Here is a 25,954-nt window from a genome sequence, read left to right on the forward strand (position 1 = left end):
ATATGAGACCTAATAGCTATGTGGTTTTTCAAATGTATGGGGTTATTCTGCAGAATCCTCCATATGCTTTTTCCTTACGCCCTGGCTAAAAGCGGTGGCTTGGAGAATGCTGTGGTCGTGTGTCTGTCGAGACCCCTGGGCATGTATGTGAAAAGTGCTACCCTTGATTTTAATGGGAGCACTTTCCTGAAGCTGCCAATCAGTGACAAAAATAGGCGCCCCATGGAGGAGTAGGGCAGCAGGACAGAGACTTCTGTGTCAGGTTAGTGAAAGTACCCAGAGAACTTTAATATGCTTCCTTTTTTTCTAGAGGGGGCATCGGAGACATTAAACTGTCCCTTTAAGACCTACTCTTCTTCTTAAGTGAGTTGTCCAACTGGTTACTTGTTGATGAGATGGAGTCTACAAACCGCACTGTAAATCACGCAGACCTACATATTAAGAGACCCCCCTATTTGCCTGGAATTTTATTTTGTTTAATTCATTGTCATTTATACAGATCTACATTTGCACACTTTTTTTCTGGTGGGCTTTTAACAATTCTTTTTTTGTTAATACATATACAAACCAGTCAAAAGTAATTTGGACACAATCAAACATAAAAACACCCTCGGTGCTTAGTCACATCTGACAAATGATCACCTTCAAAGATGGTTTTAGAAAGTTTTAACATAAATACATGAGGTAGTTCTTCTAAAAATCATACTAATCTTGTTCCCCCTCCTAGGAAAAAAATCTCATCAAAGAAATGTATTATGAAAGTGGAGTAGACAACTTACAGGCCCTGCAGGATTGGGCAAGTTATTGCATTTCACATCATATGTACTTGATTTTCTCTGATGCTTCTGTAGAAATGATTTATTTTTAATATAACATGGAATGTTCTACACATCGATATTAAAAAGTGACATCTTAATGTCCTCTAAAACTGGTATACCAGACCAGCTTTTATTGTCAAAAACGGACAAGACATTAAAATAAAATAGGCAGGACATGTATTAAGATTTTTCTGCTAATTTTAAAGACAAGGAAAAGAAAACTTGGGTGCATAATGCAAACTTTATGAGCTAAGTTAATAATCTTTTTCTTCCCTTCAGGATAAAAAATGCAAGCCTTGCTGCTTTAGATGGATTTAATGAACTGCAAAATACTGACATTTTCCCTATAAAAGTCACACGCCATTTAATTAGGTAGTTAAATACATGGAGCAATATTAAAACAAGCTTTGTGAAATGTCGTAGTTGTGCGAAACAAAACAATCAGTGTAGAATGGCTTGGTTTGTGTAGTTATCAAGGAAGCACGGGCCACCTGGGTAAAGGTAGGCTTATGGGGCAAATTGTCTTTGTTTCTCCATGAATATGTGCCATGCGTTTCCAAGGAGATCTTGTGGATGGTGGAAAATGAATCACCTTGAGTAGGTACATCATAGACCTGTAACTAGGGCTCTTGGAACCTGGGGCAGGGTCAATGGGGTACGTACGTAGAAAAAGTCATCCAAATTATTGATGATTAATGATGCTGACATATTACGCTGGGGTGGGAGATCAGGTGTGTATGGAGTGAATTTGACAGTGGCCCGCTAGGTATTTGCCAGATGGCCAGTTTGTGCTCTCCAGGGACCTCTCATTGAGTCTCATGGCTACAGGATAGAATTGTGCAGTCCTTGACAAAAATGACAGGCCAAACTTTGCTTGTCTAAGCAGAGATCAATTTAGACCTTGTGAGTGGGAAAATGGTAAAGAAACAGTACAGGGTATTGTGCTTTATACATGCTTTATAGAACATTTGTTTGTACTGCAAATACTGTACATAATACATTAAACAATATTAACATCCAATGTCAATGAAATTAGTTAAAAGTGGAAGGATGGTGATCTACTATACAACATTAGTTCCATGTTTTTGTAGGAGGGTGGGTTGCTTTCTGTTTTTCACAGCTCCGACAGAACCTTGGCCCACTAAGGCGCTTTTCTTGTAGATCTACTAAAATTACTGTTTTGCGCCCCTCCAAACAGGGGCAAGCAGTAGTAACCTTGTGCTCATTGTCTGTCATTTCTGATTCTGTCCAAATTAACGAGCAATATTTGCTCAACGAAATTCCGTGGTTGTGATAAAACAAAGCCCAACCCTGCACTTTTACATCACCCTCCAGTGTATGAAGCATAAACATTTTCCACAGGACATTATTTCTGGACACCTGTAATCCTGAATTGCTATCATATAATGAATAACCTATAAGTTATCTTTCTATGTATATCCATCTAAATATATGGCTGTATGCCATAGGCCAGAATAATCAGAACCTGATAAAAAAAAAATACAAATGAAACAAAACAAGTCTAAGTATATATCAAGGCCTGAACTGTTCATCTGGCAAATCAGGAAAATGCTCAGTGGGCTGATGGCCCATCAAGTCCTTTAGTGTGCTGCACTACGGGCGCTGTGTGAACGTAACGTGTAGCGGCTGCTGGCCTTAAATTGCCAGGGCTGCTTTTCTTCAACCGTTCGGCCCTGTATGTATCCTATGTACATTTGCCATCTAAGTGAGCTTGACATTCAGTGGCATGGGCTTACCAAGCATTTGCCAGCCAGTGTCTAAACATATTGTTATGGACACACTATTGTATTTTGTATGTAAAAGAATGGCATTCTTATCATGGATTTTTATAATGTAACTACATTACGGTAAATCTAATTTACCCCATTTACTTAACCTGGCCATCATTCATTTGCTCTTTGCCCAATATCTAATGAATGGCACTCTTCTTAGTGCTTGAAGCTAATTTCAAAGTTCTTTATGGTTAATGAGATTAAATTATGGATACCATTTCAAGAAATGTATTTTCTCTCTAATCAAAAACCTTTATCTACTTGAAAATCCATGCTGAGGAAATACGACCAAATTAATTTGGCAGTGTCAAATAATATGAACCTTCTTAATAATTGTGAAATAGAAATGCCCATCTTGATAACTCAGAGCTATAATGGCATATTGGAATATGAAAACATATGGGCTCTTTTATAAAGAAAGATTGGCCCATTTTGTATAAGTTTATTGAAATACCTTTACACTATACTTGATTGAATATAATAGTCAGGTTTTTGTAGCTGAGGTATAATTATCCCCTGAACTAATGAGATTTCAGATATTTGTACTACCATTGCAAAAACCTCATTTAGTCTGTTAAAGCAAAGCCTGAAAACGGGACATTTTTTCCTTTAAGGGCAATGAATGAGGTTCATTGGCCCCAGCCATGCTCAGGGGACCAGAGTACCCTCATTTGGCTGCTTTTGTCTGTCAGTAAGGGGGGGTGAGTTGTGTGATGAGTTGAAAAGAGCTTGCGATCCGTTGATTGAATTGCATGTTCCAAAGAGCTTTAAATGGGTAAAATAGGGTCTCTTCCAGAAGGTATATTCTTAAATGCCATCATCCTTAAGGTCAACCCTACTAGAAGAACCTCTTATTACCACCCATGAATTGTTTGGGTTTATGGTGACATGCAGATTGTGATATTCAACTAATAATTGTGTGCTGCCTTTGTTTTAATGGTAGATGAGGCCCCACCAAACATAATATTTTTGGTATGTAATTATGGAATTTTACCACAAAATGGTCCATAAAATATCCACCTAAATCACAGTGTTGTTCCATGTATATGTTAGATAGTAGCCCTGTCTATTACTGTATTTTTCTTTATTCAGTTCTGTCTTGAGTAACAAATTCTGTACGTAAATCAATAGAATAGCCTGTGTAAAAGTTAAAACGTCATTTAACGTTTAGTTTTAACAAGTTTTATTTTCCAAAATGCCACCTGTTGTGATAAGAAAGACGCCAGTTTTTTTTTTAATTGCATTTTAATAATTTACAATTGCATCCACAAAACAGAATGTCGTTTCTCATAAAGCTATGCTTTGAAAACAGTATCATTTGGGAATTTACAGCCTTTAACAATAATCCACTTCTGGGATATGCAGATTGGCTAATTAGAATGAAATTATTTTTTTTTGGTCTGTAAATAGGCTTTAAACACATAACTGAAAAAAACTGCCAGTCTCATATATTTATGTAAAAAAGAAAAAACATACTGTACATCTCCAAAACACGTTTTTACTACTTGTAATGACAAAGTGCACCCCAACAATCTCAGTTGCATATACAACTGGAATACTTAAGATCCCTGGCTATCCCTGGTTTATATGTTTTATCCTCTATATTCTTGACAAGTTTAAATGACCAGATTACCCTTTCTTACAGGGAAAGTTTGTGGAATCTTAACGTTTGCGGGTTAAAGTAACAAAAGGCTTGGGGCTCTTGTGTGCGTTGAATTAGGGACTTGACGGTGGCCAACTTGCCAAGGCTTAGATGGAGATGTTAAGCAAAGAAGTTAACACAAATATTCTTTGGTTTCTCTTAAAGTGTCCCATTATTTACCACAAGAGATAAATAGTTTTGTGAAGGATTCCTTATATGTATAAACAAATCAATAGTAGGGCTGTAATTATTTTTTTGTATCTAAAAGTATTTTTTTTTTAAAAAAAGGTTTGGTAAATCCTTCCGAACGTTTTTTGTTTCTTTATTAAACATTGCTTATTTTATAACTAGGCTGCCCAGGAAAAGTACAATTAGTAAGAATGTGGCGTTGACATAAACATTATTATGCAGGGCAAACCTTTTAGAGTTGTACAGATTGAGCTACAATTAACGTTTCTAAACAGCTTCAAGACCCTGCTGACTTGTTGAATGAGCCCTTGTATTAATTTGCCAAACTAACTCTAGGTCTGTATTTTAATTTGCAGAACAGCAGGGGTGGTTTGATGGTATGCAACAATGTGTGTTTTGTGTTGTCCGTGAAATTACTAAATCATCAAACTGTATTTACATACTAAAAAAAAATATATTTTTTACGTAAATGGTAAGATGTTGGAATTAACATATTTATCTTGTTGTAAATTAAAGATATTAGAGGGTATTATCTTCAGAGATGGTAATTGGGGAGAATCCTGTCTACTTTTGTTATTGCTCTAACCAGATGCTGTGTATTTACCTGCTGTCTCATATTTCATAAAAGAAAGGGTTTGGTGCCAGTTCCTGACGTATATTAAGCTTTCTGCATTCGTATCTTTCTGATCTATCTCTTGGAGCACAAGCATCTTTTACAAATCGTTTTTCTCTTTTATCTTCTCAAATTACCTTTGTCTGAAAAACTTTGCTTACAAGCTGTCTGCCTTTACATTCACTCATTCATCATAGTAAACCATGCTGGCATTGTAGACTCCGGTTGATGTGTTTCTCTTGAAAACCTGAGGGTCAGTTTGATGAAATCTTAGCTCAGCGTGGTGTCTCTTGCAAAGCAGCCTCTTGTAAATGGCTCTCAGCATCTTCACAAAGAAGTATCATTTTTGGTGCCCTAGGTGAGAAGCCTGTTTATCATTTACATCATGATCTTGTTTTAATTGTATTATGTCATGTAATGAAACAAAATATAAAAACACAAACAGAAAAAATAAGTTCCTGCTGGCTCAACTCAACATGGTTGTGGAATTAATAACAAGGGTCTTGATTTAAAACAGTAAATCCAACGTGTATTGGAATGTATATTATATATACATTCCAATATATATTATCCCTTCTCTGAAACAGGAAGGGAGCTGGCACTTTCTGCCCTGAGCAAACTCTTGCAGCACAAAACTACTTGTTGCTTTGGATTCTTTAGCCAACAAATGGCACATGACTGCTTGTGACATTTCAAGAATTGTCAAGTGATACATGGCGTCAGTAGGTGGACTTTGAGGAGGAACTGTCAACATCACAGTTAGTGAAAACAAATCAACTCATGAAACTAGTTTGTATGGTTTTTTTCAGTATAGGTTGTATATAGTTTGTTAAAATATTGAAGACTTTTATCTAAGGAGTATTGATATTATTGCCAATTGATACGGTTGCAAAACTAGCATATCTAATAAACACACCTGGGTGTTTTTTGTGTCTTCTAATACTGCATTGACTACATTCATATTGAAAAGAAAGGGCTATGAGGAAGTGGCCAGCTTCCACTCATTGCCATACTTACCAACTTTTCCAGTCCTAATGTTGAGACATGTCAGATAGAAGAGCGGAGGCATATTGTTTATTAATGTTCCCATTACTCACTCAACCAATAAAAAAATTGCTTTACAGAATGTTTCTTACTTTTGCACAGTAGTGTATATGTCTTTAAAAAATGGGGCAACTAAATGTTTATAGGGTCCAAACCTAAAACGTGAGGCCCCTTTGTCAGCTGCTGCTTAATCTGTTTATGCTGGCTTGCCATCCCTGCTGAAAGATGACATATTTTATCTGTTAAGATGACCTCTGTTTGAAAAATCTTTATAAACGTTGATGCATTTGATCGCACCTCTATAGCCAGCTGTTTAAATTTTGGAGGGGCATTCCTGTTTTTGAAACACTGTTTATCCATCACATGCTTTTCAAATAAGCCAGACGGCTATGCATTGTTCCTGAGAAAATAAAAATGATGGGTTTACACACACACGTTTTTTTTAAAATCATACTTTCTCTTTTTAAACCATACCTTATTTAATATTCCAAGGGGTTTTTAATTATTGTCTAGACAGAAAAAAATAGGTGATTGTTTTTTTCAGAATGTAATATAAAAAGGGAAGATTAGAGTCCTTTTCACCCAGATGAACAGAATTGAACAGCTGTCACTCGGGCTAACTACACAAGGCTGATTTTATTACTCTTTGTTCTCAGATAACAAGAGTGATGTCTTGTCACACATTCACCAAACAGAGGGATTCTTATATACACACAAACATAGAACTATCTGCGTTTGTCTAACCGTCGCCAAGTTAGTAATAGATAGTCAAAGGGCTTCCAGCTTGTTGATCGGTGGCCATCAAATTCATATAGTTTTCTTTGTGACTGATGTAGCAAAGGTACTTCTTAATGTCAAATAAAAATCATGTATTGAACTTGAAAACTTTCCACTCTAGGTTAAATAAAATGCATGCAAGGAGAAATTTGTGATTCCTGTAAAAGTGTACAAAGCAAGGATACAGGGTTAATATTTTATTATATTGACTTTCAGTCCCACTGTAGTATAGCGTTTGAACAACACGGTCTATGAGAAAACCTGACCGTTCAACACTGATGGAGAAACATTCTGAGAGTGTGCAATGATAAACAGAGAGAAGTAATAACATTTTAAAACAGCGATGCAATATTTAGCATTGACCTAATATAATAAGATAACCCACTACAACATCTGATAAGGATGGAGTTAAGTGAAACTAATCAAGAAGACCATGGAAGCAAAGCTATCATTTATTATAGTGGACCATGATCTTCAACCTCAGCTGTAGTCCAACATATATCCATTCCTTTGGTTGCCAATATTTTTTTTACAATATTTGACCCTCTGTAAACACTTGACTCCCTTCCCACTTAGATCAGCCAGCCATTGATGACATACCATATGATTGTATGTTCAGAAACCACTTGGCATTTATTATAGTTATAATGAACAATACAGGGGCAAAGACTTTTCTTTTTACTTTTTACTTCTGTGTGCAGATAGAAACAAACACAATATGTTTATAAATCTATATACATGGTAGTATACCCAAAACAGTCTGCTTCTTTATTTTATTTTGGGATTCTTCTAGCAGAGCCAGAAATTTGCCAGCTCCTGTTTCGTCTTTGTCAAAAGACTTTTGTTTCTTTATGATTTGCATTGCCTTTGACATACTTTATAGAGTGTGCAGCTCACCACACCTCAGGTCTACATTTCCCTGAAGGTTTTCTTGCCAAACATATGGGGAATAGCACAAGCTTTCATTTTAGCCACTGTTTGTTTACACAGTCATTTAATGATCATGTTACACAGTGGTTAATTGAAATGGAGCCTTTATTGGTTAAGTACATGGTGGAATGCATGTTTTTCCAGGCAGAGTAACAAATTGTAAATGAAAGGTTTTGGGAGCTAAGAGATGTTTGTATAAAAAGGAAACTGGATTAAGAATAAATATGTTCCATAATGTATACATTTTTTTTTTCAGCGCTCTGTTTTTCAATCCACTTCACCCTCAAGGGCAGAGATTTAGAGATTTGTGCTAAATCTATATTTTAAACAAATTGTGATGGAACTCTAAGATAATTGTGTTATGATATAGTTATTTTTCACTACCATTTTGTAGATCTTAGAAAAAAAAATATGGATTTCTCTCACTATTTTTGAATATAAACTGACTTTTTCTTTGCACAGCGTGCATACCTCTTGTGTTAATAGTTACATGTTCTATTTAGATTTAAACATGCCTGGGAACTCCACAGGTTTGACTCAGAGTCTCCAGACAAATCGCTTTTTCGTGGGTCAGTTTACGCTTTCTCCCAGTTGTGGAGAGCTAATTGGCCTCGCCCACTCCCCACCCCCTTCCCCACCTACTCCCTGTCGACCTAAAGCTGTCTGGGTCTAACACCGCCCCATAATTGGCTAGGCTCACCACTGCACATGGTTATCCCCAGCCCTTCACAAAGCCACTCCCCCAGGAGAGGGAGAGCTCCGGTATAGATATAAGCATTTACACTCATGTAGGGAGCTTCATCTGTTAAAGTCACATTTGTATTTTGCTTTTTTGTGAGTTTTTTCTTTTTCTGGACAAAAATGGGTCTGGTCCACTGTTGATGTGTGTGAGAGTCTGTACTAGCAGGTTACATGCAATATTCTGTAGCGAGCCTAAGTATTATAGAGTTATATTGGAAATTTTATTTTAAGAAGATTAAAAAAATGTTTGCTTTGGGGGACAAAAAATTTAATATATGCTTTTTTTTCCTGATTTGTATTATGGATAATAAACATGGAAACATATCTATTTTTCACATCAGAAAACCCATGGGGATATTTGCTAGCATAGAAACTTTCTTCAGTATAAATTGCATAGCTGCTTACTGCTTTACTTCGTTCCCTAACTGTGGCCGAACAAAACTTCCCTGTCCACATAAAGCATCAAGTTAGTCTTCATAAAATTAAGTTCTTCTGCATAAAATCTTGTGCCCATAATTTGCTTTGTTGATATAATTTGTTACTTAATGATTATATTTATATATTTTATTTATTTTGCATATGTGCATATTTATACTAATATATTAGCAGATACATATGAATTAATGCATACATCATTATACATACTAAGGCTGTGTATGTATAAATAAATAAATAAATATATATATATATATATATATATATATATATATATATATAAAGCACATACATATAAATGTAGCATAGATTTATTACACTAAAATCATATAACAATGATAAATAATACATTTGAATGCATTTATGTGTATATGTGTACACATACATAAATACCTACATAGAAGCATACACAAATTGCATGGCATTGTTTTCCCTATAATTACTCATTAAAATGTCAGCTGCCCTGTGTGTCATGTTAAATCTATCATGCACATGTGGAAACTGAATATTGCATTATTAAAAATGTTCTCTTTGTGTTAGAAAAAAAAGGCTGAACGGAATAATTACCGAAGCACTGGGAAGAAACTAATAAGACTTCATTAATTTTGAGACTTTAGAACTGGGGGAATTATTCTTGGTTGTATAATGCATTATTAAAATTCACCGTGCAATATTGCATTATTGAATTGTTAGTTCTACATAAAAGCAGCTCAATGGGAAATGTTTGACTAAGACGGTAAATTTGCAAACTACAATGTAAGTCTGTGACCTTCAATGCTTGAAATTGACATTGCCTTGTGTTTGTGATTTAAAAGAAAACTAATAATGTAGAAGCTTCATGTTCAAGAGAAAGCGTTTACACCTTAATGGATAATGTTTGATTTGGAAAAAATAACCTCAATGCTTTACATTGCAGTTATTCTGTATTGGATTACAATGTTTGTGTATTGAGTTTTAAGGCTTTGTGAAGCCTTGATCAAAAATTACAGAACCTCATTAGAGAGACCCCCCAACATTTTAAATGGCTAACAATGGACACTGTTCTTAATGAATGTAGCCAGTGGTGTGGCTAGAGAGCAGTGCTTTACCTAAACATTTATGCTACTTTGTGTCATGTTGATGGCTATTTAAGCAACCAAATGTAAAACAAATAGAATGCATTTTATTTGCACAATTCAAAACATAGACCTTTTTTCTGTTATCATGCATACTCAGCAATGTTTCGTGCCCTAGAAAGAGTATGCCTAGGACAGCAGGCCCTGGAAGAAGTGCATCACTGCTCAATAGCCCTGTGATCTCTGAATTCTGGCACAGACTCCATCATACATTGTACCTAGTACCATGGCTCCTTCTTGGGTGGAAAGTTAAGATATGATGTCAGTGGGTCAGTCCCAGTGTGACTTTGTGTGTAGAGAGCTGTGATAAGCTCCCCAAACATTCAATGACAGTAAGCCATTCCGTTAATTAAATATTAAGTTGAATGCAAATCAGTGGCGTTTTGGTTCTTTGCAGTATTTCATGTTGTAAAAAGGACATTTACCAAATCCATGGCAGTAGTGTGATACACTGGGGACTCTTTTCTGCATGGGTCTAAGAGTCAAGCTATAAGAAATTAGTTGTTTAAGGGTTCACTAGCTGCATTTCAAGATAGGAGGTTTGAGAGATTGCTTGATATAAGTTCCATCTGTTATCATTTAGATGTAGCTGTGAAATGGTAAAGGGGCCCAAACCCTGAATTTAATAATTAAGAGGTGTATCCCAATACTTATGTCCATATAATGAAGCACAGACCAGATTGGCCAGCACAGAGCCCTGACCTCAACCCCATTTCTCATCTTTGGTATGAACTAGAACAGAGATTGGCATCCAGGCCTTCTTGTCCAACATCAGTCCAACATGCCTGATCCTGACTGAATGGGCAAAAATTTATTATATGTCTATGTATTTAGAATGCAATGTCTCTGTTGGTGTATTTTTTCATTTTCTTTGTTCTGTTGGTCTAATGGTCAGATGTCCCAATACTTTTGTTCATATAGTGTACATGTATGTATTCTAGACGAACGTAAATATATGACAAATATAAAAAATAGATGAAAAAGGTAATGATGGTCCTTTTTAATGTGAACCATATGAACTCCTTCTATATATGGATGAAATATTCAACTATAAGAATAAGAACTACAGTTTTTAGTATAGTTAAGAAGTTAATGTGTGCAGAGGCTTCTGGGAGATGGGTTAAGAATCTCTCTAATGAAGATGAATGAAGAAAGTTGCCAGTACAAGAGTCACGCGTTAGAAGAATAGCTCCAATTTTGATGAATTTTCCAGGTTCATTTATCAGCGTCATATTTAAACTAAACTTGAGCTGACATCTTTCTCATTTCTCCCAGAAGAATAGGTCAACTCTAATACTTATTTCCTTGATAGAACATTTGTTTTATGTATTTCTTTTATTTAGGGGATCATAGAAAATCAGTCAAGAAGAACTCCCCAAAAAAGTACTTAACACTTCAAATATTAATGTTGTAACAAATTTGAGTCTTGGGCTGGAGTAGAGACTAAAACAAAACTTAACGATGTAAGTCTTTTTTTTGGCTTTAATCAAATTTTACTATAACATTTTCAGCTATATTTCCAATCCCGCTACTTAGATTCACTTGATTAGGAGATTATTGTGATTGATATTTTTTTATTATTCATTATGTGATAAAATAATTATAAATACATTATTCATATTTACATAACTATTAAGTTGTAGTGATAGCAATAATAGCAATAAGGAAAATGCCATGTTAATCAGTAAATATACCGCACCCTGCATATGTGAACACACAGTACTCAGTTCCTAACAGTCAATCTTTCTTTTGTCAATAAATTAATTCCCAATCATGTTTGTTTACGCTTGCTTTCCATAAACCTAACATTAAGTCTATGGTATTCCATTTTATCCATCCACACCTTTCTAAACTATTACACAAAAGGCAGGTGTTGTGTAAGTGCAAGGTAAACACACCACCCATATGTTTCCATAATTTAAATTAATTTGGTAGAGCCCTACTGTTAATCTTCAGTGACTTGCTGATTGGCACTTTGTAGACATATTTCTGGATAGAACCCAATAGCATTTTTTGCAGTTTTTCTGGCAGTAGCAAAGAGCAACATTTTCACAAATTGGAATCTTGCACAGCTCCGGGAACCAAGCCAAGATTTAAATTGGACAATAACCTCTGCTCTGTATATAGCTTCAATTCTTCAGCTGTGGGTAGAGCGATTTGTTTAATGTAGTTAGCCTAGCAGAATATAATAGACTGATATATGAGTTGCTCCCTGGCAACGTGTTTTTTCTTAAATTTATATAGATTGAACAATTGGTTTGCAGTGTAGTTGGTCACTGTTGTTCAAACAATAACAATTAACAGTAAGGCTGCTTGTGTATTTCTAATGATTGAAAAGATTTTTAAGACAGTGGTAGTATTTCGGAGAAGCGGAGCTATCATGAGTTATATTTTTTTTTATTGCGGCTATAACATTTTACAGCTTTTTTTCTTGTTTTTTCATTTTCAGTGTTTACCAAAAATAAACTTGGAAATAAACAGAGCTAATAAATAGAAATGGAAAAAAGATTAAAGTTCAGTGGCTTGCAACAAAGATTTTGAGACACTACAAAGTTTTCCATTGCCTTGTTAGCTCTTGGCCGTGAGGGTTGTATAAAAATATGTCCCGATATTTTTTTTTGATGATGATGTAGGTCACTTACATAGAGTTGCTTTATGATGTCACACAGCTGACTTCCTCTGAAAAACATGTGTTACCCATATGTAGTTGCAAAATCTGTGGCCATTACAAATGGTATGGTAGGCAAACAATTCCTGTTCTCAGGAATATCCTCTGCAGGTTAAGGCAGTTGAGAACAATCCATGGTTGTATCAAAGACATTTTAAGGTGTCATATAAAGCTGAGCATTCATCTTTCACCAGAGAGACCTATTCCTATTTGAGCAGCATAAGAAAGCAATAAAGCCTTGGATTTTATGTTTGTTCTGGCATAATGCAACAATATATGGACATTATTAGTGATTTAGTAGCAGAAGTGTTGTTGGAGCCACCATTTTCTTTCAAGTCTTGTTGAAGGAAAGATTTGCCATCATATTCCAAATAATGTTTTATTTCAGGTTTCATAAATAGTTTTTAAATTTAATTGACCAAATTCTGCTATATATGGAAATTAAAGAAAACATGTGTTGCTGCACAAAAACTAAATGTGATGACACATAAAAAGCATTTGTCTCATCCACCTGATATAAGACCCCAAAGCTTTGCCTTTTATTTGTGAAATGATGCTTTCAATAGATATAGTGTATTGAATATATATAGTAATCTTGTTTTTGAATCCAAAGCCTCTTGTAGATATAAAATATTCATGGGGCTGTATATTGTATAGATAATTTTTAATGAACACCAGCTACGATACCATAATTCTTGTAAATAGCTTGACATACTCCAGGATTGCTACCCTGTGTATCTGTTTATTTCTAAATAAATATATAAAGATAAATAAAATCTATACTTTTACAACTGTATATCTTTTTTTTAAACGTTTGCTTTACATTTATTACTACCATTATTCTATCCAGCTTTTTGCATCTTATTGATGTCTATTAAACTGTTTGGCACCAGATGGGAAAATAACCCCTAGGCTATTATTCTTAAGAAAAACAGAAAAATCTTAAAGATGAAATTAAAATTTAAATCCTGAGTCGGTCCTGAGATTCCCGTACAAAATGAACCACTTTTATAAATTTCCTAGAAATGCTATACACCCCTTATAATTGATCAAATATAGTTTATAGCAGACAAACCACAAGACTTTGTACCTATTGCATTCACTGTGGCTGGTAAGATGTTACAAAGATCTTTAGTTGGAAAGATTAAACATTTTTATTATATTTGTCTCAAGTTAGTCCACCTGGCCAAAATATATTACTACAATATTTGCATCATTCTATACTGTAGTTTATAATAACCCATAATAAAATGTTTATTCTCTTTATTGTTTTTGTTTTTGACAAAGATAAATCAGCAACAAGGACCTGACCTGGTTGTATAGTTAGACAAATTAAGAGGGCCAGAAACTCAATCAGTATTACAAATATAATTCTAGTCTATGTGTGATGTATTAGCTAGGTATCACACATCTACATAACAGTGTTGAAGACACTGTATAAAGGTTTTTACTATTTGTCTAAATATGTAATGGCATCAGAAGAAAACTATTTAAGAAATCAGCAAAATGTGTTCTGGTGGTGATGATCTCAGATAGCTGGAGGTCTCCTTAGAGACATGAGTGGACATATGCGAAGGAACAAAAGTAAGATAGAGTGTAGTGTTGTGATAAAACAATATACTTTTAATAGCTTACACTAACATAAAAACAGTGCAATGAGACCAGCTATAAATGGAATCTAAGCTCAGTAGGGTTGGTTACCGATAGCCGTCTTCTGTGTTGACATAAAGACATACACGATCACCATGAAGACTCCGGACACAGATGTAGAACTTCATTGGCAACAATGTAATCTACTACCAAACACATCCAGTGTCCATAGAAGTGTCCAGAACAGCAGTGGCACCAATTTGCAATAAAAGCCATGGAACTGTGGTGATCATAGTTTATTTCATTCTAATTTTTGTCATCCAATCTTGTTTTGTTGTAACAAACATTTAGGTTGGGGGGGGAAAGTCCCTCAAGTTTAAACCCACTTCTGATCCAGAATAAGCAATTCCCAATCTTGTAACTCAAAAAAGATTGGCTCATCAAGCTATAACTTATTACATTCTTAGAATTCATTAAATCCTTGTATATTCTTCTTAACTTAATTAAAAATCCCCCATCCAATTCTTAAAGGTACTATCTGAATTTGATAGCACAACCTCTGTAGGTAACAAATTTCACATACTGTTCGTACTGTAAAGAACCCTCTTCTGTGCTTATGTCATTGGATATCTTTGAATATCTTTCTTTTCTTAACATGAATGACAGTTAATGTTGAGAACTATAAATAATCTAGAATGTCTTCAGATGTTGAATCAGCTCATAACATAAGACACCCATACACATTATTGTTCTTGTTTTTATTTAAAAAAGTTCTTGTTTTTTTACATTGCACAAAGTAGTGTCTGCAATGTAACTTGTTGCAGTTAACTGAATATGGATATACTGTGACTGAATACATCTGTGTTGAAAAAAATCATAAAAATAAGCTTTATTCATGTGGATGAACTAGCAACCCATTAATCACCGGGAGGGCGGCTGGAATAAAAGACTTATGGAAATGTATATTTCACTTACTGAATGTTTCAGTCATTACCATACCTCGGGCATTATGTTATAGACTTATAGTTACATAGTAAGGCCATAATTTCTCTTTCTCTTGTCCCTGCATCTCATTGGAAATTAGATCTTTTGTCTCTTGTGAGCTATTTTCACTAAAAGATTTAAGATGAATAAACAAACATTACTTTTATAACTGAACAAAAAGCAATTTAAAGCTTCAAGATTAGCCATCTGGTAAAGTCTTGTCTCTGTGGATTTGAGACAGTCATAAAAGGAACAGTAAGAAAAGAGAAAAAAAATGCAATCAAGCCTTTTTTGTGTGCAATGTTAGCAAAAGTTATATTTTCTATTATGTCATAAAAGATACTACCTATTATATTATAAATTAGCATTGTTAAGTTCATATGAGTTTGTAGGATTGAGTCAAACATGGCTAGAGGATTTGTTCAGAAGTTAATTGAATTAAAAGAAACATAGCTCCTTGTTAAGTAAATGTCTAGAACTGTCTCATAAAAATTCTTGTATGTTGCATTTTGCTTCATTCATAATTTTACAAGGAGTGCTCAAATGCCACGTGACATAAAAGCAGGCACTGATATTTGGCTGCCAAAGAAACTACTCCTTTAAGGCTTGTTATGTAGGGTGTTATGTAATTATACCTTTAGAGGATATATAAGTACAGATCTGCTATGGTTTATTTGCTTGTTTGCTTTAAGTGGAACGGTAGCTTTAATAGATTCATACATTGCATACCAATGGAACATAAAGGGATTAAAAAAGTCTATTTAAAATGAGGGTCTTTGGGGCTTAGTTGTAATGGAAGGTGGTAGATAAATCAGACATTGTAGAGGCATGCATGGGATAGGCATATGGATCCTGAATCTAAGGCAAGATCAACAACTGATTAAGGTTTGAGTCTTTAAATATGGAAAAACAGGATGACTAAATGGACTGAATGGTTTTTATCTGCCATCAGATTCTCCTTCTAAGAGTAGTATATAAAGATTCTGTTCAGCTCCCCTTGTTTTGTCAAAATGTTTCCCCCGCTGCCTTTTTTGCAGGCAACCTTTGCCGTGTGATGCTAAACTGTATTGTATGTTCAAATCACGCAACCACAGAATGAGTTAAGATCCTCATCTTTTAATTAGACACAGTATTGTCTTTTTCGGCCCACTTACGCATGAATTCCCATCAAACCAGCAAAACTCAGCACTCATCATTTAATTTAATTTGTCACTTTATTCAATCACTCGCTTTGTTAATATGGTGATTCAAGAAAGAAAAAAAGACAGCTTCTTTTTAATTATTGTACGTATCAGATGTTTAATCTGTTTAAATTGTAATGACCGGCCAGAAGAAAACTACAGATGGTGATATTAGATTATATGTTGATTTTTAATTGAACCATAATAACCTCCTTCTACTCTTTCTTACAAAACACCTTTTCCAAAATGGTGTCAGACATATGTTCATGTTTTCAGTAAGGTCAGTGTAAATAAATTTGATGTTGCAAAAGCAAAGCAGTAATATAATATTAATAAGATGTGTCATTTTTGAGTTTCTCTTGCTAACAGCCTTCCTGCCTAATCAGTACACATTTTCTTCCTCTCCAGTGATGTAATGAGTGATGTCATGTTTTATTGAGACTTGTGAACAGTTCAAATCCAACTTGCTAGACAGGCAATTTTATTGTCACATTATAAAACATTATTTTTATGATGTCACTAGTTGATGAAGGAAAACTAGGGTGATGCAAGAACCATTCTAAAGTAGTCAGTCTCTTAAGATTTCAAGCTTTTGCTTAAGTCTTCCCAATAGACTCTCAGCCCACAATAGCAGGGCACTCATCCCCATTTGTACCAGTATGTCATAACATGAGTTAATGTTACCTTTTTGTGTATTTTCCATTTTAATGTTATTGATCATTTTCACTCTATCCTATTGTAATATCACTATGCAATCTCTCTGTGTTCTATAACCAAGGCTTCTAAATAAAATTGTACCTACCATTTGCATGGCTGGTCCCTACCTAGGGTGTCAGTCTAATTCATCTAAGTCATTAGAGTTCCTCCCATGTTTGCAAACAACTGCACTCAGGAGAGACGCAGAGCTCTAAAAACCCCAGGACCATGACTGATCACCAAACTCACCAGGTTTTGTGTTGGCAAAGATACAAAGTAATCTGTTATCAGGGTTATCAACACCTCTATGAATAATTAGAAAATTAAATTTAACTTAAAATTGATTTTGTAAGGTCATATTCTGTTTTTCTTACATATATAAAATGTTAGTATATACATTTTATATTTGTGATGAGTTGTGGCCAAGCACGCGGTTCGAACCATGCTAGTGTCTCAGTGTCTTGTTGATATTCATAGTAAGTACCTCTGTGTCATGGTTACATAGTCTCAATTTCATTAATAATGTCTCAACCAATATATAACTTGCTTCATTTATGGTAATTACATCTCACTGGACAATTATATTACATTGTTAGGAACATCGCATCATATTGTTAGTTCCCATGAAGACATACAAAAATGATTAAAAAACTTGAGTTGATGGGTTACTGAATTGTACTTGCCAAATGCTAGTAATCCCCAATCCCCATGTTTATGTTGTTTTCAGAACTTTGAGATCATAAATTATGTGCCAAAGATACAACATAGAAGCATAGAATTTGACAGCAGGTAGGAACCTTTCAGTCCATCCACTTAGATTCAGGAGAGCCATACATCTGTTCCAAAAGTTGATTTTAGTTTGAAGCCTAAACACTCAGATGTGTTCAGGTGCATAAACCAAGTGATAGTTAAGTGGCTCTAATAGTGTTGATTTCTAACAGCTACCTAAAATGGGATTACAAATTATATTATTATTTGGGACAGGGTGGCTTGTGTTAAAAGGGTAGCCAATGACCTTGATATAACCTTTAAAGTATTCATCTTCTGCAGCTTACATTACTTTATTCTAAAGCAGTGCATAAAGTTCTCAGCTCCTTTATGTCTTTTCCAACGTATTCTCTGCATTTCTTTGTGCTTGACAGACAATTTATTGGAAAACGAAAAAACATTAGAAATGGGAATAAATCATTAGATACCCTAGAGCAGAGTTGGTTGTTACATGCTGAAATTTGTAATACTGGCTCTCAATTATTGTCAGATAGTCACTTCAGGTTCATGAGTTGAACATTTGTATTTTGTTGTGAAATAACACAGTCGAAGATATAGAGCAGAGGAATGAGTACATTGTTCTTTTTTAGAATATTTTTCTAACATAGACAATAGAAAGTATTTTTGGGATAAAATGAAAAAACAAAAAAAAATCCAGAGATCTTTTATATACAAGATCTGTAAAGTATATGTTCTTTTTTTTTATAAAATTACTCTAGATTCATATAAAGAATTGAATGTGTTCGCAGTAAACCTGCGTCTTGCATGGAACCACTTCAATCAATTGTGGGCCAACAACAATATTATTCTTAAGTAAAACCGAGCTCCGGCCAGGAAGCTGTATGACATAAACATTCGTCCCCAACTGATCACACAGATTCTAAATTATAAGCTATTAATTACAGCCTGATAGTGATGTACAAGTTATGTCAGTGGTACCCTGCACTTCAGGTGGATGCTTTTCAAATTAGACGGACCATTGAAACCACCTGCTAGGCTAAATGCTGAGGGCCTCATGTCCCTCATCAGTACATTGCAACGTTAACATTGTTACCAATTTTCTTCATTTCTCCAGGGCAAATACTAATTAATGGATACAGTTCGCAGCTGATTAGCCGTAGTTTCTTCAGTAATTACATTCGCATGCTAACTGTTCAGAAGAGGATTCCTAACCCAGTTCTTATTTCACTAGAAGCCTAATTTGTTTTCTGAATTGTTCCGACCCTTGAGATAATAGCTACTTTATTCTATTTTTTTGCTGTTGTAACTTCTTGTAGGGTGTAAGCGAGTTTAATCTTAAAGATGTTGTGTTGCAACCTGACTGCTCACATTAAATAGATCTCTGATGAGTTCAGATGAAACATTAACGGTGTGTTCGTGCTATTTCATTGGCTAAATGTCTAAGTAATATCAGTGGCGCTACTTATGAAAGAGGTACCTTACTCTAATATTCAGTGCTTCTTCTAAAACAAGTTTATACGTGGGAGGGTTTAGTCTGCAATATCACGAATAAATTGAGCCCAATTCCAATTGTAAGTCCTTAGACGCTGGGGTTTATACACTTAAGGGTACATTTGCAGGAGAGTTGCAACTTTACCAATATTGGTCCTTCATAAAGAATAGTGTAGTCAAGGAGTTAGGGTTCTCCGGCAAGAATGGCTGAGCTGGCCCTGTATAATTTGAATCTCACTTAAAACTATACATTATACAGGGCTAGGGCTTCCTTCAGCAGAAGCTCACAGGGCTTGGCCCATTATAACACATAATGAAGTCAAGAACCCCTGCAAACAGTCCTACTTTGTCATTGGTCTTGTGTATTGTGATGCGTTAATAATAAGATGTGCGCAGGTGATCAGACGTCTGTCAGGCACAGGAGTAGAGGAGCACACCTGTTTTGAAAGACAAAAAAAACATTTATTAACGTGTTTGTTTCTTGCAAATGGGTATTTTTAAATATAAGAAACTTTTGAAGCTGTTATCTTTAAAAAACAGAGATTTAATTTGAGTTTGTATGGGTATATCCAGCCGCACTGAAGCATGTTGACATTTTTAGGCCTAGAGTTACAAAACTAATTATATGATAGGAAGGAACCTAAATTACTTTTCACCATTACTCTATGCTAGATACAGTAGGAGGTATTTATGTATGCTATGATAGCATACTTGGTACATTTATTAACCTAATATATAATTATTATTCGCAATTTACAAGATGCAGATGAATTATAGGTGTTTCTGCTGAGACTGTACGTTCTTGGTTTTTGGTTCCAGATACTTACGATATCCCGTAAAATTGAAACTAATTTTGCTATTTATTTATAATGTAATAAAGTAAAATTATTTAAAAAGTAAGATTCCGGTGATACAACTCTTTTGAACCTTAGATCTCTACCTATTATGGATCTGTTGCCAACATTCTTTTGTAAGAGCATTTATTTTTATTTTATGGAACTAGAATCCGGGTATAGAATTTCTATATGGAAACAAAATGAAGCTATTCTACCCTTACTACTATTTTTTCACTGGAATTATCAGCACTTTAATTCTATCTGTTGTATCTTAACAAACTAGCTTCTCACAAACCACTCCTTGTTGGCGTTAAGAAGAAAGTCAATTATGCCATTAACATTGTTTCCAATTAGTTGAATTATTACAATGCTCCAAAATGATGATTCTTCCCTTTGTGAACTTTCCCAAAGTTCCTACTATGTTTACAGTACAAAATGAATGTCGTAGTAGAGTTCCTTTGCTGCTCTTCAGGATGCCAACAATGGTGGTCTCAATGCATAGTTCTTAAGGGAATACAATTCAATTGAAGTCCATGCCAAAATTAAATAGATAAACAGACCTTACCTCTTGTCTTGAACACTATTATTTCTTTAGTTTGTAAGATTTTCTGTGCAGGTAAATCCTAATTTGTGTCTTGGAGTTGGTCTTCTGCACATTTAGATGAGAATTTGCATGTAATGGGATTTCTAACAGAGTATAACTATTTGACAGGTAATTTGGTTGTTTTGCAGTGTGGAATATTGCCCAACGTGAGTAGGCTTCATAAGGACTATCACTGATTCCAGATGTCTGTTGTCAGTGAACTAATTAGATACATCATTATTTTAATTATCTCAGCTATCTGTTTGTCGTTTAATTGCTTCTGTTAGGTTATTAGAGGAGGAAGCATTCTGTATCTGATTACTGGTAATTTTCTAAGACGATACAGAGGTGACCATAGATCATGAATACATGTGCCCAAAGCGTACTGCAGGAAATTACATTTCAATAAACATCATGACCCTATTTTAATACCTTGGCCAACAATCGACAATTAAACATTTTTGTAATTTTAACAAGATAATTTAAAAGGCTTCAAAATGTTTCCTTAACTAGCAAAAGATGTAAGTAACTAGCGTGGCACTACTAGACAATCGATAGCCTTTCTTGTTTCGCTACATTGTACATCTAGATCCTATATCTAGCAACACATCTCAATTTCTTCTTTTTAACGCCCTTAAAGAACAGTCATGTCAAGTTTTCTATATATTTTTCTTTATTAAAATATTGATTGACCCCAAAATAAACCAGCTTTTTAAAAGGGGCAAAAGTATGTTTTGGGTAGGAGCAAGTTATTCCATATTCCCCTCAAGCATGCAATAACCACTATTAAGATTCCAAGATCAACAACATTATTTGAATTATCTCAGCTATCGGGTGGTTATTTTACAGCTAAGTAAAACTGTCCCACCTCTATCACACACAATGTGCAACATGATGCAAAAGCATCAACTTCATCACTAGAGGTGAATGAGCCTCTTTGTTAAAGTCACCATTTATTGAATATTCTTTGGGGAATTTCATTGTCAGCGTGAGCAGCTGTTCTCTTTGTCCTGCTGCCCATCCCATTTTTCTTTGCACTGATGAACATCATCAGAGCTTGTAAACATCACTTTTGCATATGGCTGTCTGAGTAGCCCTAACAATGGTGGCTTTGTTGTCCAAAGTTATTTGTGATTGTATCACGAATGCTTCCTTAACAGTAGATGACTTCTAGAACTGTGCCGAGTGTATAATTATCTCTTCTTTGCAGCTTTTTCTCTCAAGATCAATTACATTTACGCTAGCCATAAAAAGGGAATTCATTATACCGTGTAAGTGTCCAACAGAATTTTATAAAGTTGGCCAGAGGCAATAACGAACATGCTCTTTGATTTGTGGTCTAAATCGAGGGCTGTGAGCGGAAGTGGCCCTTAAAGATTTTGTACAACCTCTTCTTGCCTGAAGAAAGTCAGATCTTATATATAATGTAGGGCCCAGTGTGAGCAGGTGTTAGCTTGGTGTCTTGTGTGGAGGATTACAAGCTGCCACAGAGTCGTATCAAACTCCTCTTCCCATTTATTTTGGTTTTCCGGAGCTCCCGTCTAAGTTGAGGGCAAGTCTAGCTCAGCCTCAGCTTGGCTCATACTGTGTAACATATCTGGGTTGTCCACCTCTACCAAGGACCCATGACACTTTAACTATAAGATTGTATGGTACCCAGCCTCTCACAAATAAATTATTTTGCCGTTTCTGCTGTTTGCTCATGTGAGATTACTCTGTGATATTACTCTTGTTCCATCCTGTGAATCTATTTTTGTGCTTTTTTTTGTAAATAAACCATAGTTTTACAAGATAATTACATTTTTAATGTAAGACAATGCACCGTCTGCATGCTTTTAGATTGGTGATTTTTAATGCAACATTTGTCTTCCAAAGATACAAGATGTTTATAGTTCTTTTTCCATTTTTTTCATGGATCATTAAGAGCAAAAATAAATCACGCCCTGATTTGTAAAGCAAAACAATCTAATGTTTTTTTTTTGTTTTTTGTTTTTTAGTTTGGAAATAATAACAACTACATGAATATGGCAGAAGCCAATAATGCATTTCTTGCTGCAAATGAGGTAGGTGTACCTTTATCTCTCTTCATATACATCTGTTTGTTTAGATAATTTGCCAGACAGAGGATAAATAAGATTGAAACTCATGCATCTGAATGTGTTTCATGGAGCACACAATAAAGACTTTAATGAAAAAGAAAATAACCTGACAGTACTACATTACCACTCAATTTAACCGGCCATAAAGCAGTGACTCCAGTAGCATGCCAATGTAGACAGAACCTGTGTATAACAGGAAACCAAGCTCCCTTTGATAAAGGGACACCTCTAACAATTAGGAGCACATAAACCTTACTATTCCATGTTTTATTTAAGAAAATAGGATTTTGCAAAAATAATTTAAGAAAAATGTATATTAACATAACTTAATAAATGACCATACCTGCAAACTTGTTGCCGCATGCCCCACTTTGTGCCCACTTGCCCCCCAACAATGGTGGGACCGCCTACCACATCAGTAGAACCTCTCAAGGTGGGGCCCCAGGTAGCTGGAGCCAGAAAATTCCCCAGGTATGTACAGGACACGCAACAATAATCAAAACACAGACCCCTCATTAATTTAAGTAATTAAATATCCATCCTCCCATAGACTGCAATATATAAAAATGTTTTTATCTAATTTTCTTCTATTACAGTCTATAGGATAGGAGGATTGCTATTCATTTATATGAGGTAGAGCTATCTTTGGCATGGAACTCTCTAAGAAATCTATAATTTTTATATATCCCACCAGGGTTGATGCTAGTACTAAAGGTAGCCTAGGCAGCTGCTTACAGGCCCCAACAATCAATGTGGTTGCCACCATTGGAACATGGGAGGGACCATAATGAGTGCTACAGAATAATAATGGTCTTTTTGTCAAAATATACCAGTGCCAAAAATATGTATTGTGTTCATTATTTTTTATATAATAAAATCCTTTTCGGATGTTCCCAATAAAAATGCCTGTGCTTACAGCCCTTGAAACTCATATGGGATCCCAGGTGTAATTTAAACTGTGATATTTAAAAGGGGTTCAACCTTGGACATTTAATTAGCATCCATCTTTTGTTTTCTATGTAAGGCATATTTGGATGTAGCTTCCTAAAACATATTTTACAGTTCATTAATGACAATAAGAATCCATTTCCAATTATACCCTTATTGAGTAATACCTGTTTTTAAAACCCTAGAATAGCATACTCGTAATGCAGAATTATGGAATGATTCCAGATGGAAGAATACAAAGGGAACAAACATCTGCCTTTGAAGTTCCCCCAATGTAGGTTGAGCTGTAAATGCAGCAAAATGACTATGAATGAGTAGAGAACTGAAAGTAACATGCCAGAAGAGTTTATTTGCATTTCACCACCCATCACCCCATCTGCAGCATTCGATAATAGTAACAATAGATGCAGTGAAGCAGATTTAGGGAAATGGCGATGGAACTACACAAAGAAAATGTATCTTTTACCATCGTAAGCCGATAAAAATAATAATAATAATAAAAAAAAAAAAATATATATATATATATATATTATATATATAACCCATGAGAATAAGTACAAGATACAGCTAACACTTTGTAATATATAAACACTGAAACATGCACGGTAAAATTTGAGATGAAAAGAATCCCATATATTTATTAACAGGTTTTTAAAAAAATGTATTTAAAATTCTTTGAGTAGTATTGAATAATAATAATAATAATAGCTGGGTAGATTCATTACTTTCCCAAAAACAATATATGTTTTACTTAGTTTTTGTTAATGTTCAGTTCCTCCAGACAATTCTGGGATGAAACATTCAAGGCTGCTATCTAAGTAAGATCACATGAAAAATCAGAAAATATAGTTTTATTACAAACAGAGAAATATTTATGCATGTGCAGATCAGTAGAACTGTTGCAAAATCAGCATTCCACACATTTGTTCCATCTCTTCTATGACCATGAAGACTTGCTTAGATAATCGAATAATGTTTGGCGTGGGGCCCAGCGTTTATTTGCGATAATGAACACAAAACCCCATCTGTAAGGATAACATAATGTTTCATTCTGTAGAATTTCTTCCTACATTTGAATCGAGCATTGATGAAAAGTCTGCTGCTAGCAGCTGTTAAGAGACAATTTAATTCCAGCTGTGATAATTCACCGTGGCAGACATAGGCTGTTATATGTTGATACAACAACCTCTCTGCATTTGCATTTTTATCAAAAGGAACAAATGTTTTGAACATTTTCATACAGATGGCGTTCAACCATCCACACCCCTTTTTTTCTTTTTATTTTAAATGGATAAATAACTTAATGTATAATACTTGGCCCTATGTTAATTCATGTTTGAAAAGCATTACTCTGTTAAATATTTCTTTCGAGGAACCAACAGTGTCTTGTTTTTTCTTTCTTTGGTCTGGTGTAAGTTTGTGTCATTTTGATTTCCTACCACTCTTTTATAATCTGAATAGTACAGTGATGTGGATTATACTGAATTCTCTGGGTCTGTAATGTTCCGTTTATTATTATTTTAAATCATTTTTTTGTGTTTGCAGAAGCAGCAGTGGGCGGACGAATGCTTTAAGGTACATTTTTTTCCTTTAAGAATTGCAACTTTTATTGGTATTCTTCAAATACAGTTGAGAAATGGTATATGTAGATAAATTTACTATAAAGTACACACTCGGCTCTGGGAGTCTGTACATGTGTTCTTTGGCATCCTTGCGTTGGGTGCCCAAGGACAGGTACACATTTGATGACCTCTTTAGAAAGTTGCAGTTAATGCTCTTGTGACCCTTGTTTATTTAACATTGTTTTTATTGTTTTTTATTTAACATTGTTTAATAAGTAGCACTACTAATATGTATATGTATGATCTGTTTTCAAGTAAAGAGATTCTTAAAAAAACAGCGGCATCAGAGCACCTTATTGTCTAGTATTCCTAAACATAAGACTGGTGAACTGGTCCAAAGTTTATATATATATATATATATATATATATATATATATATATATATATATATAGGTCTTCTACTCTCATATTCAATAGGAAATTACCACCT

General features: G+C 34.8%; 1 protein-coding gene across 1 annotated transcript in view; it reads left to right on the forward strand.

Annotated features, from left to right (window-relative positions):
* The window catches only part of LOC149298436 (TOX high mobility group box family member 3-like), a 55,684-nt gene that overhangs the window by 12,185 nt on the left and 17,545 nt on the right, over nt 1-25,954 (forward strand). The window contains exon 2 of the mRNA XM_089487417.1: nt 22,853-22,918. Within this exon, the coding sequence (XP_089343543.1) occupies nt 22,853-22,918 (66 nt within the window). The remainder of the gene's footprint in view (nt 1-22,852; nt 22,919-25,954) is intronic.

This window comes from Sceloporus occidentalis, unplaced genomic scaffold, assembly GCF_023333645.1.
Source record: "Sceloporus occidentalis isolate IW3139 unplaced genomic scaffold, rSceOcc1.0.p SCAF_32, whole genome shotgun sequence".
NCBI classification, from domain to species: Eukaryota; Metazoa; Chordata; class Lepidosauria; order Squamata; family Phrynosomatidae; genus Sceloporus; species Sceloporus occidentalis.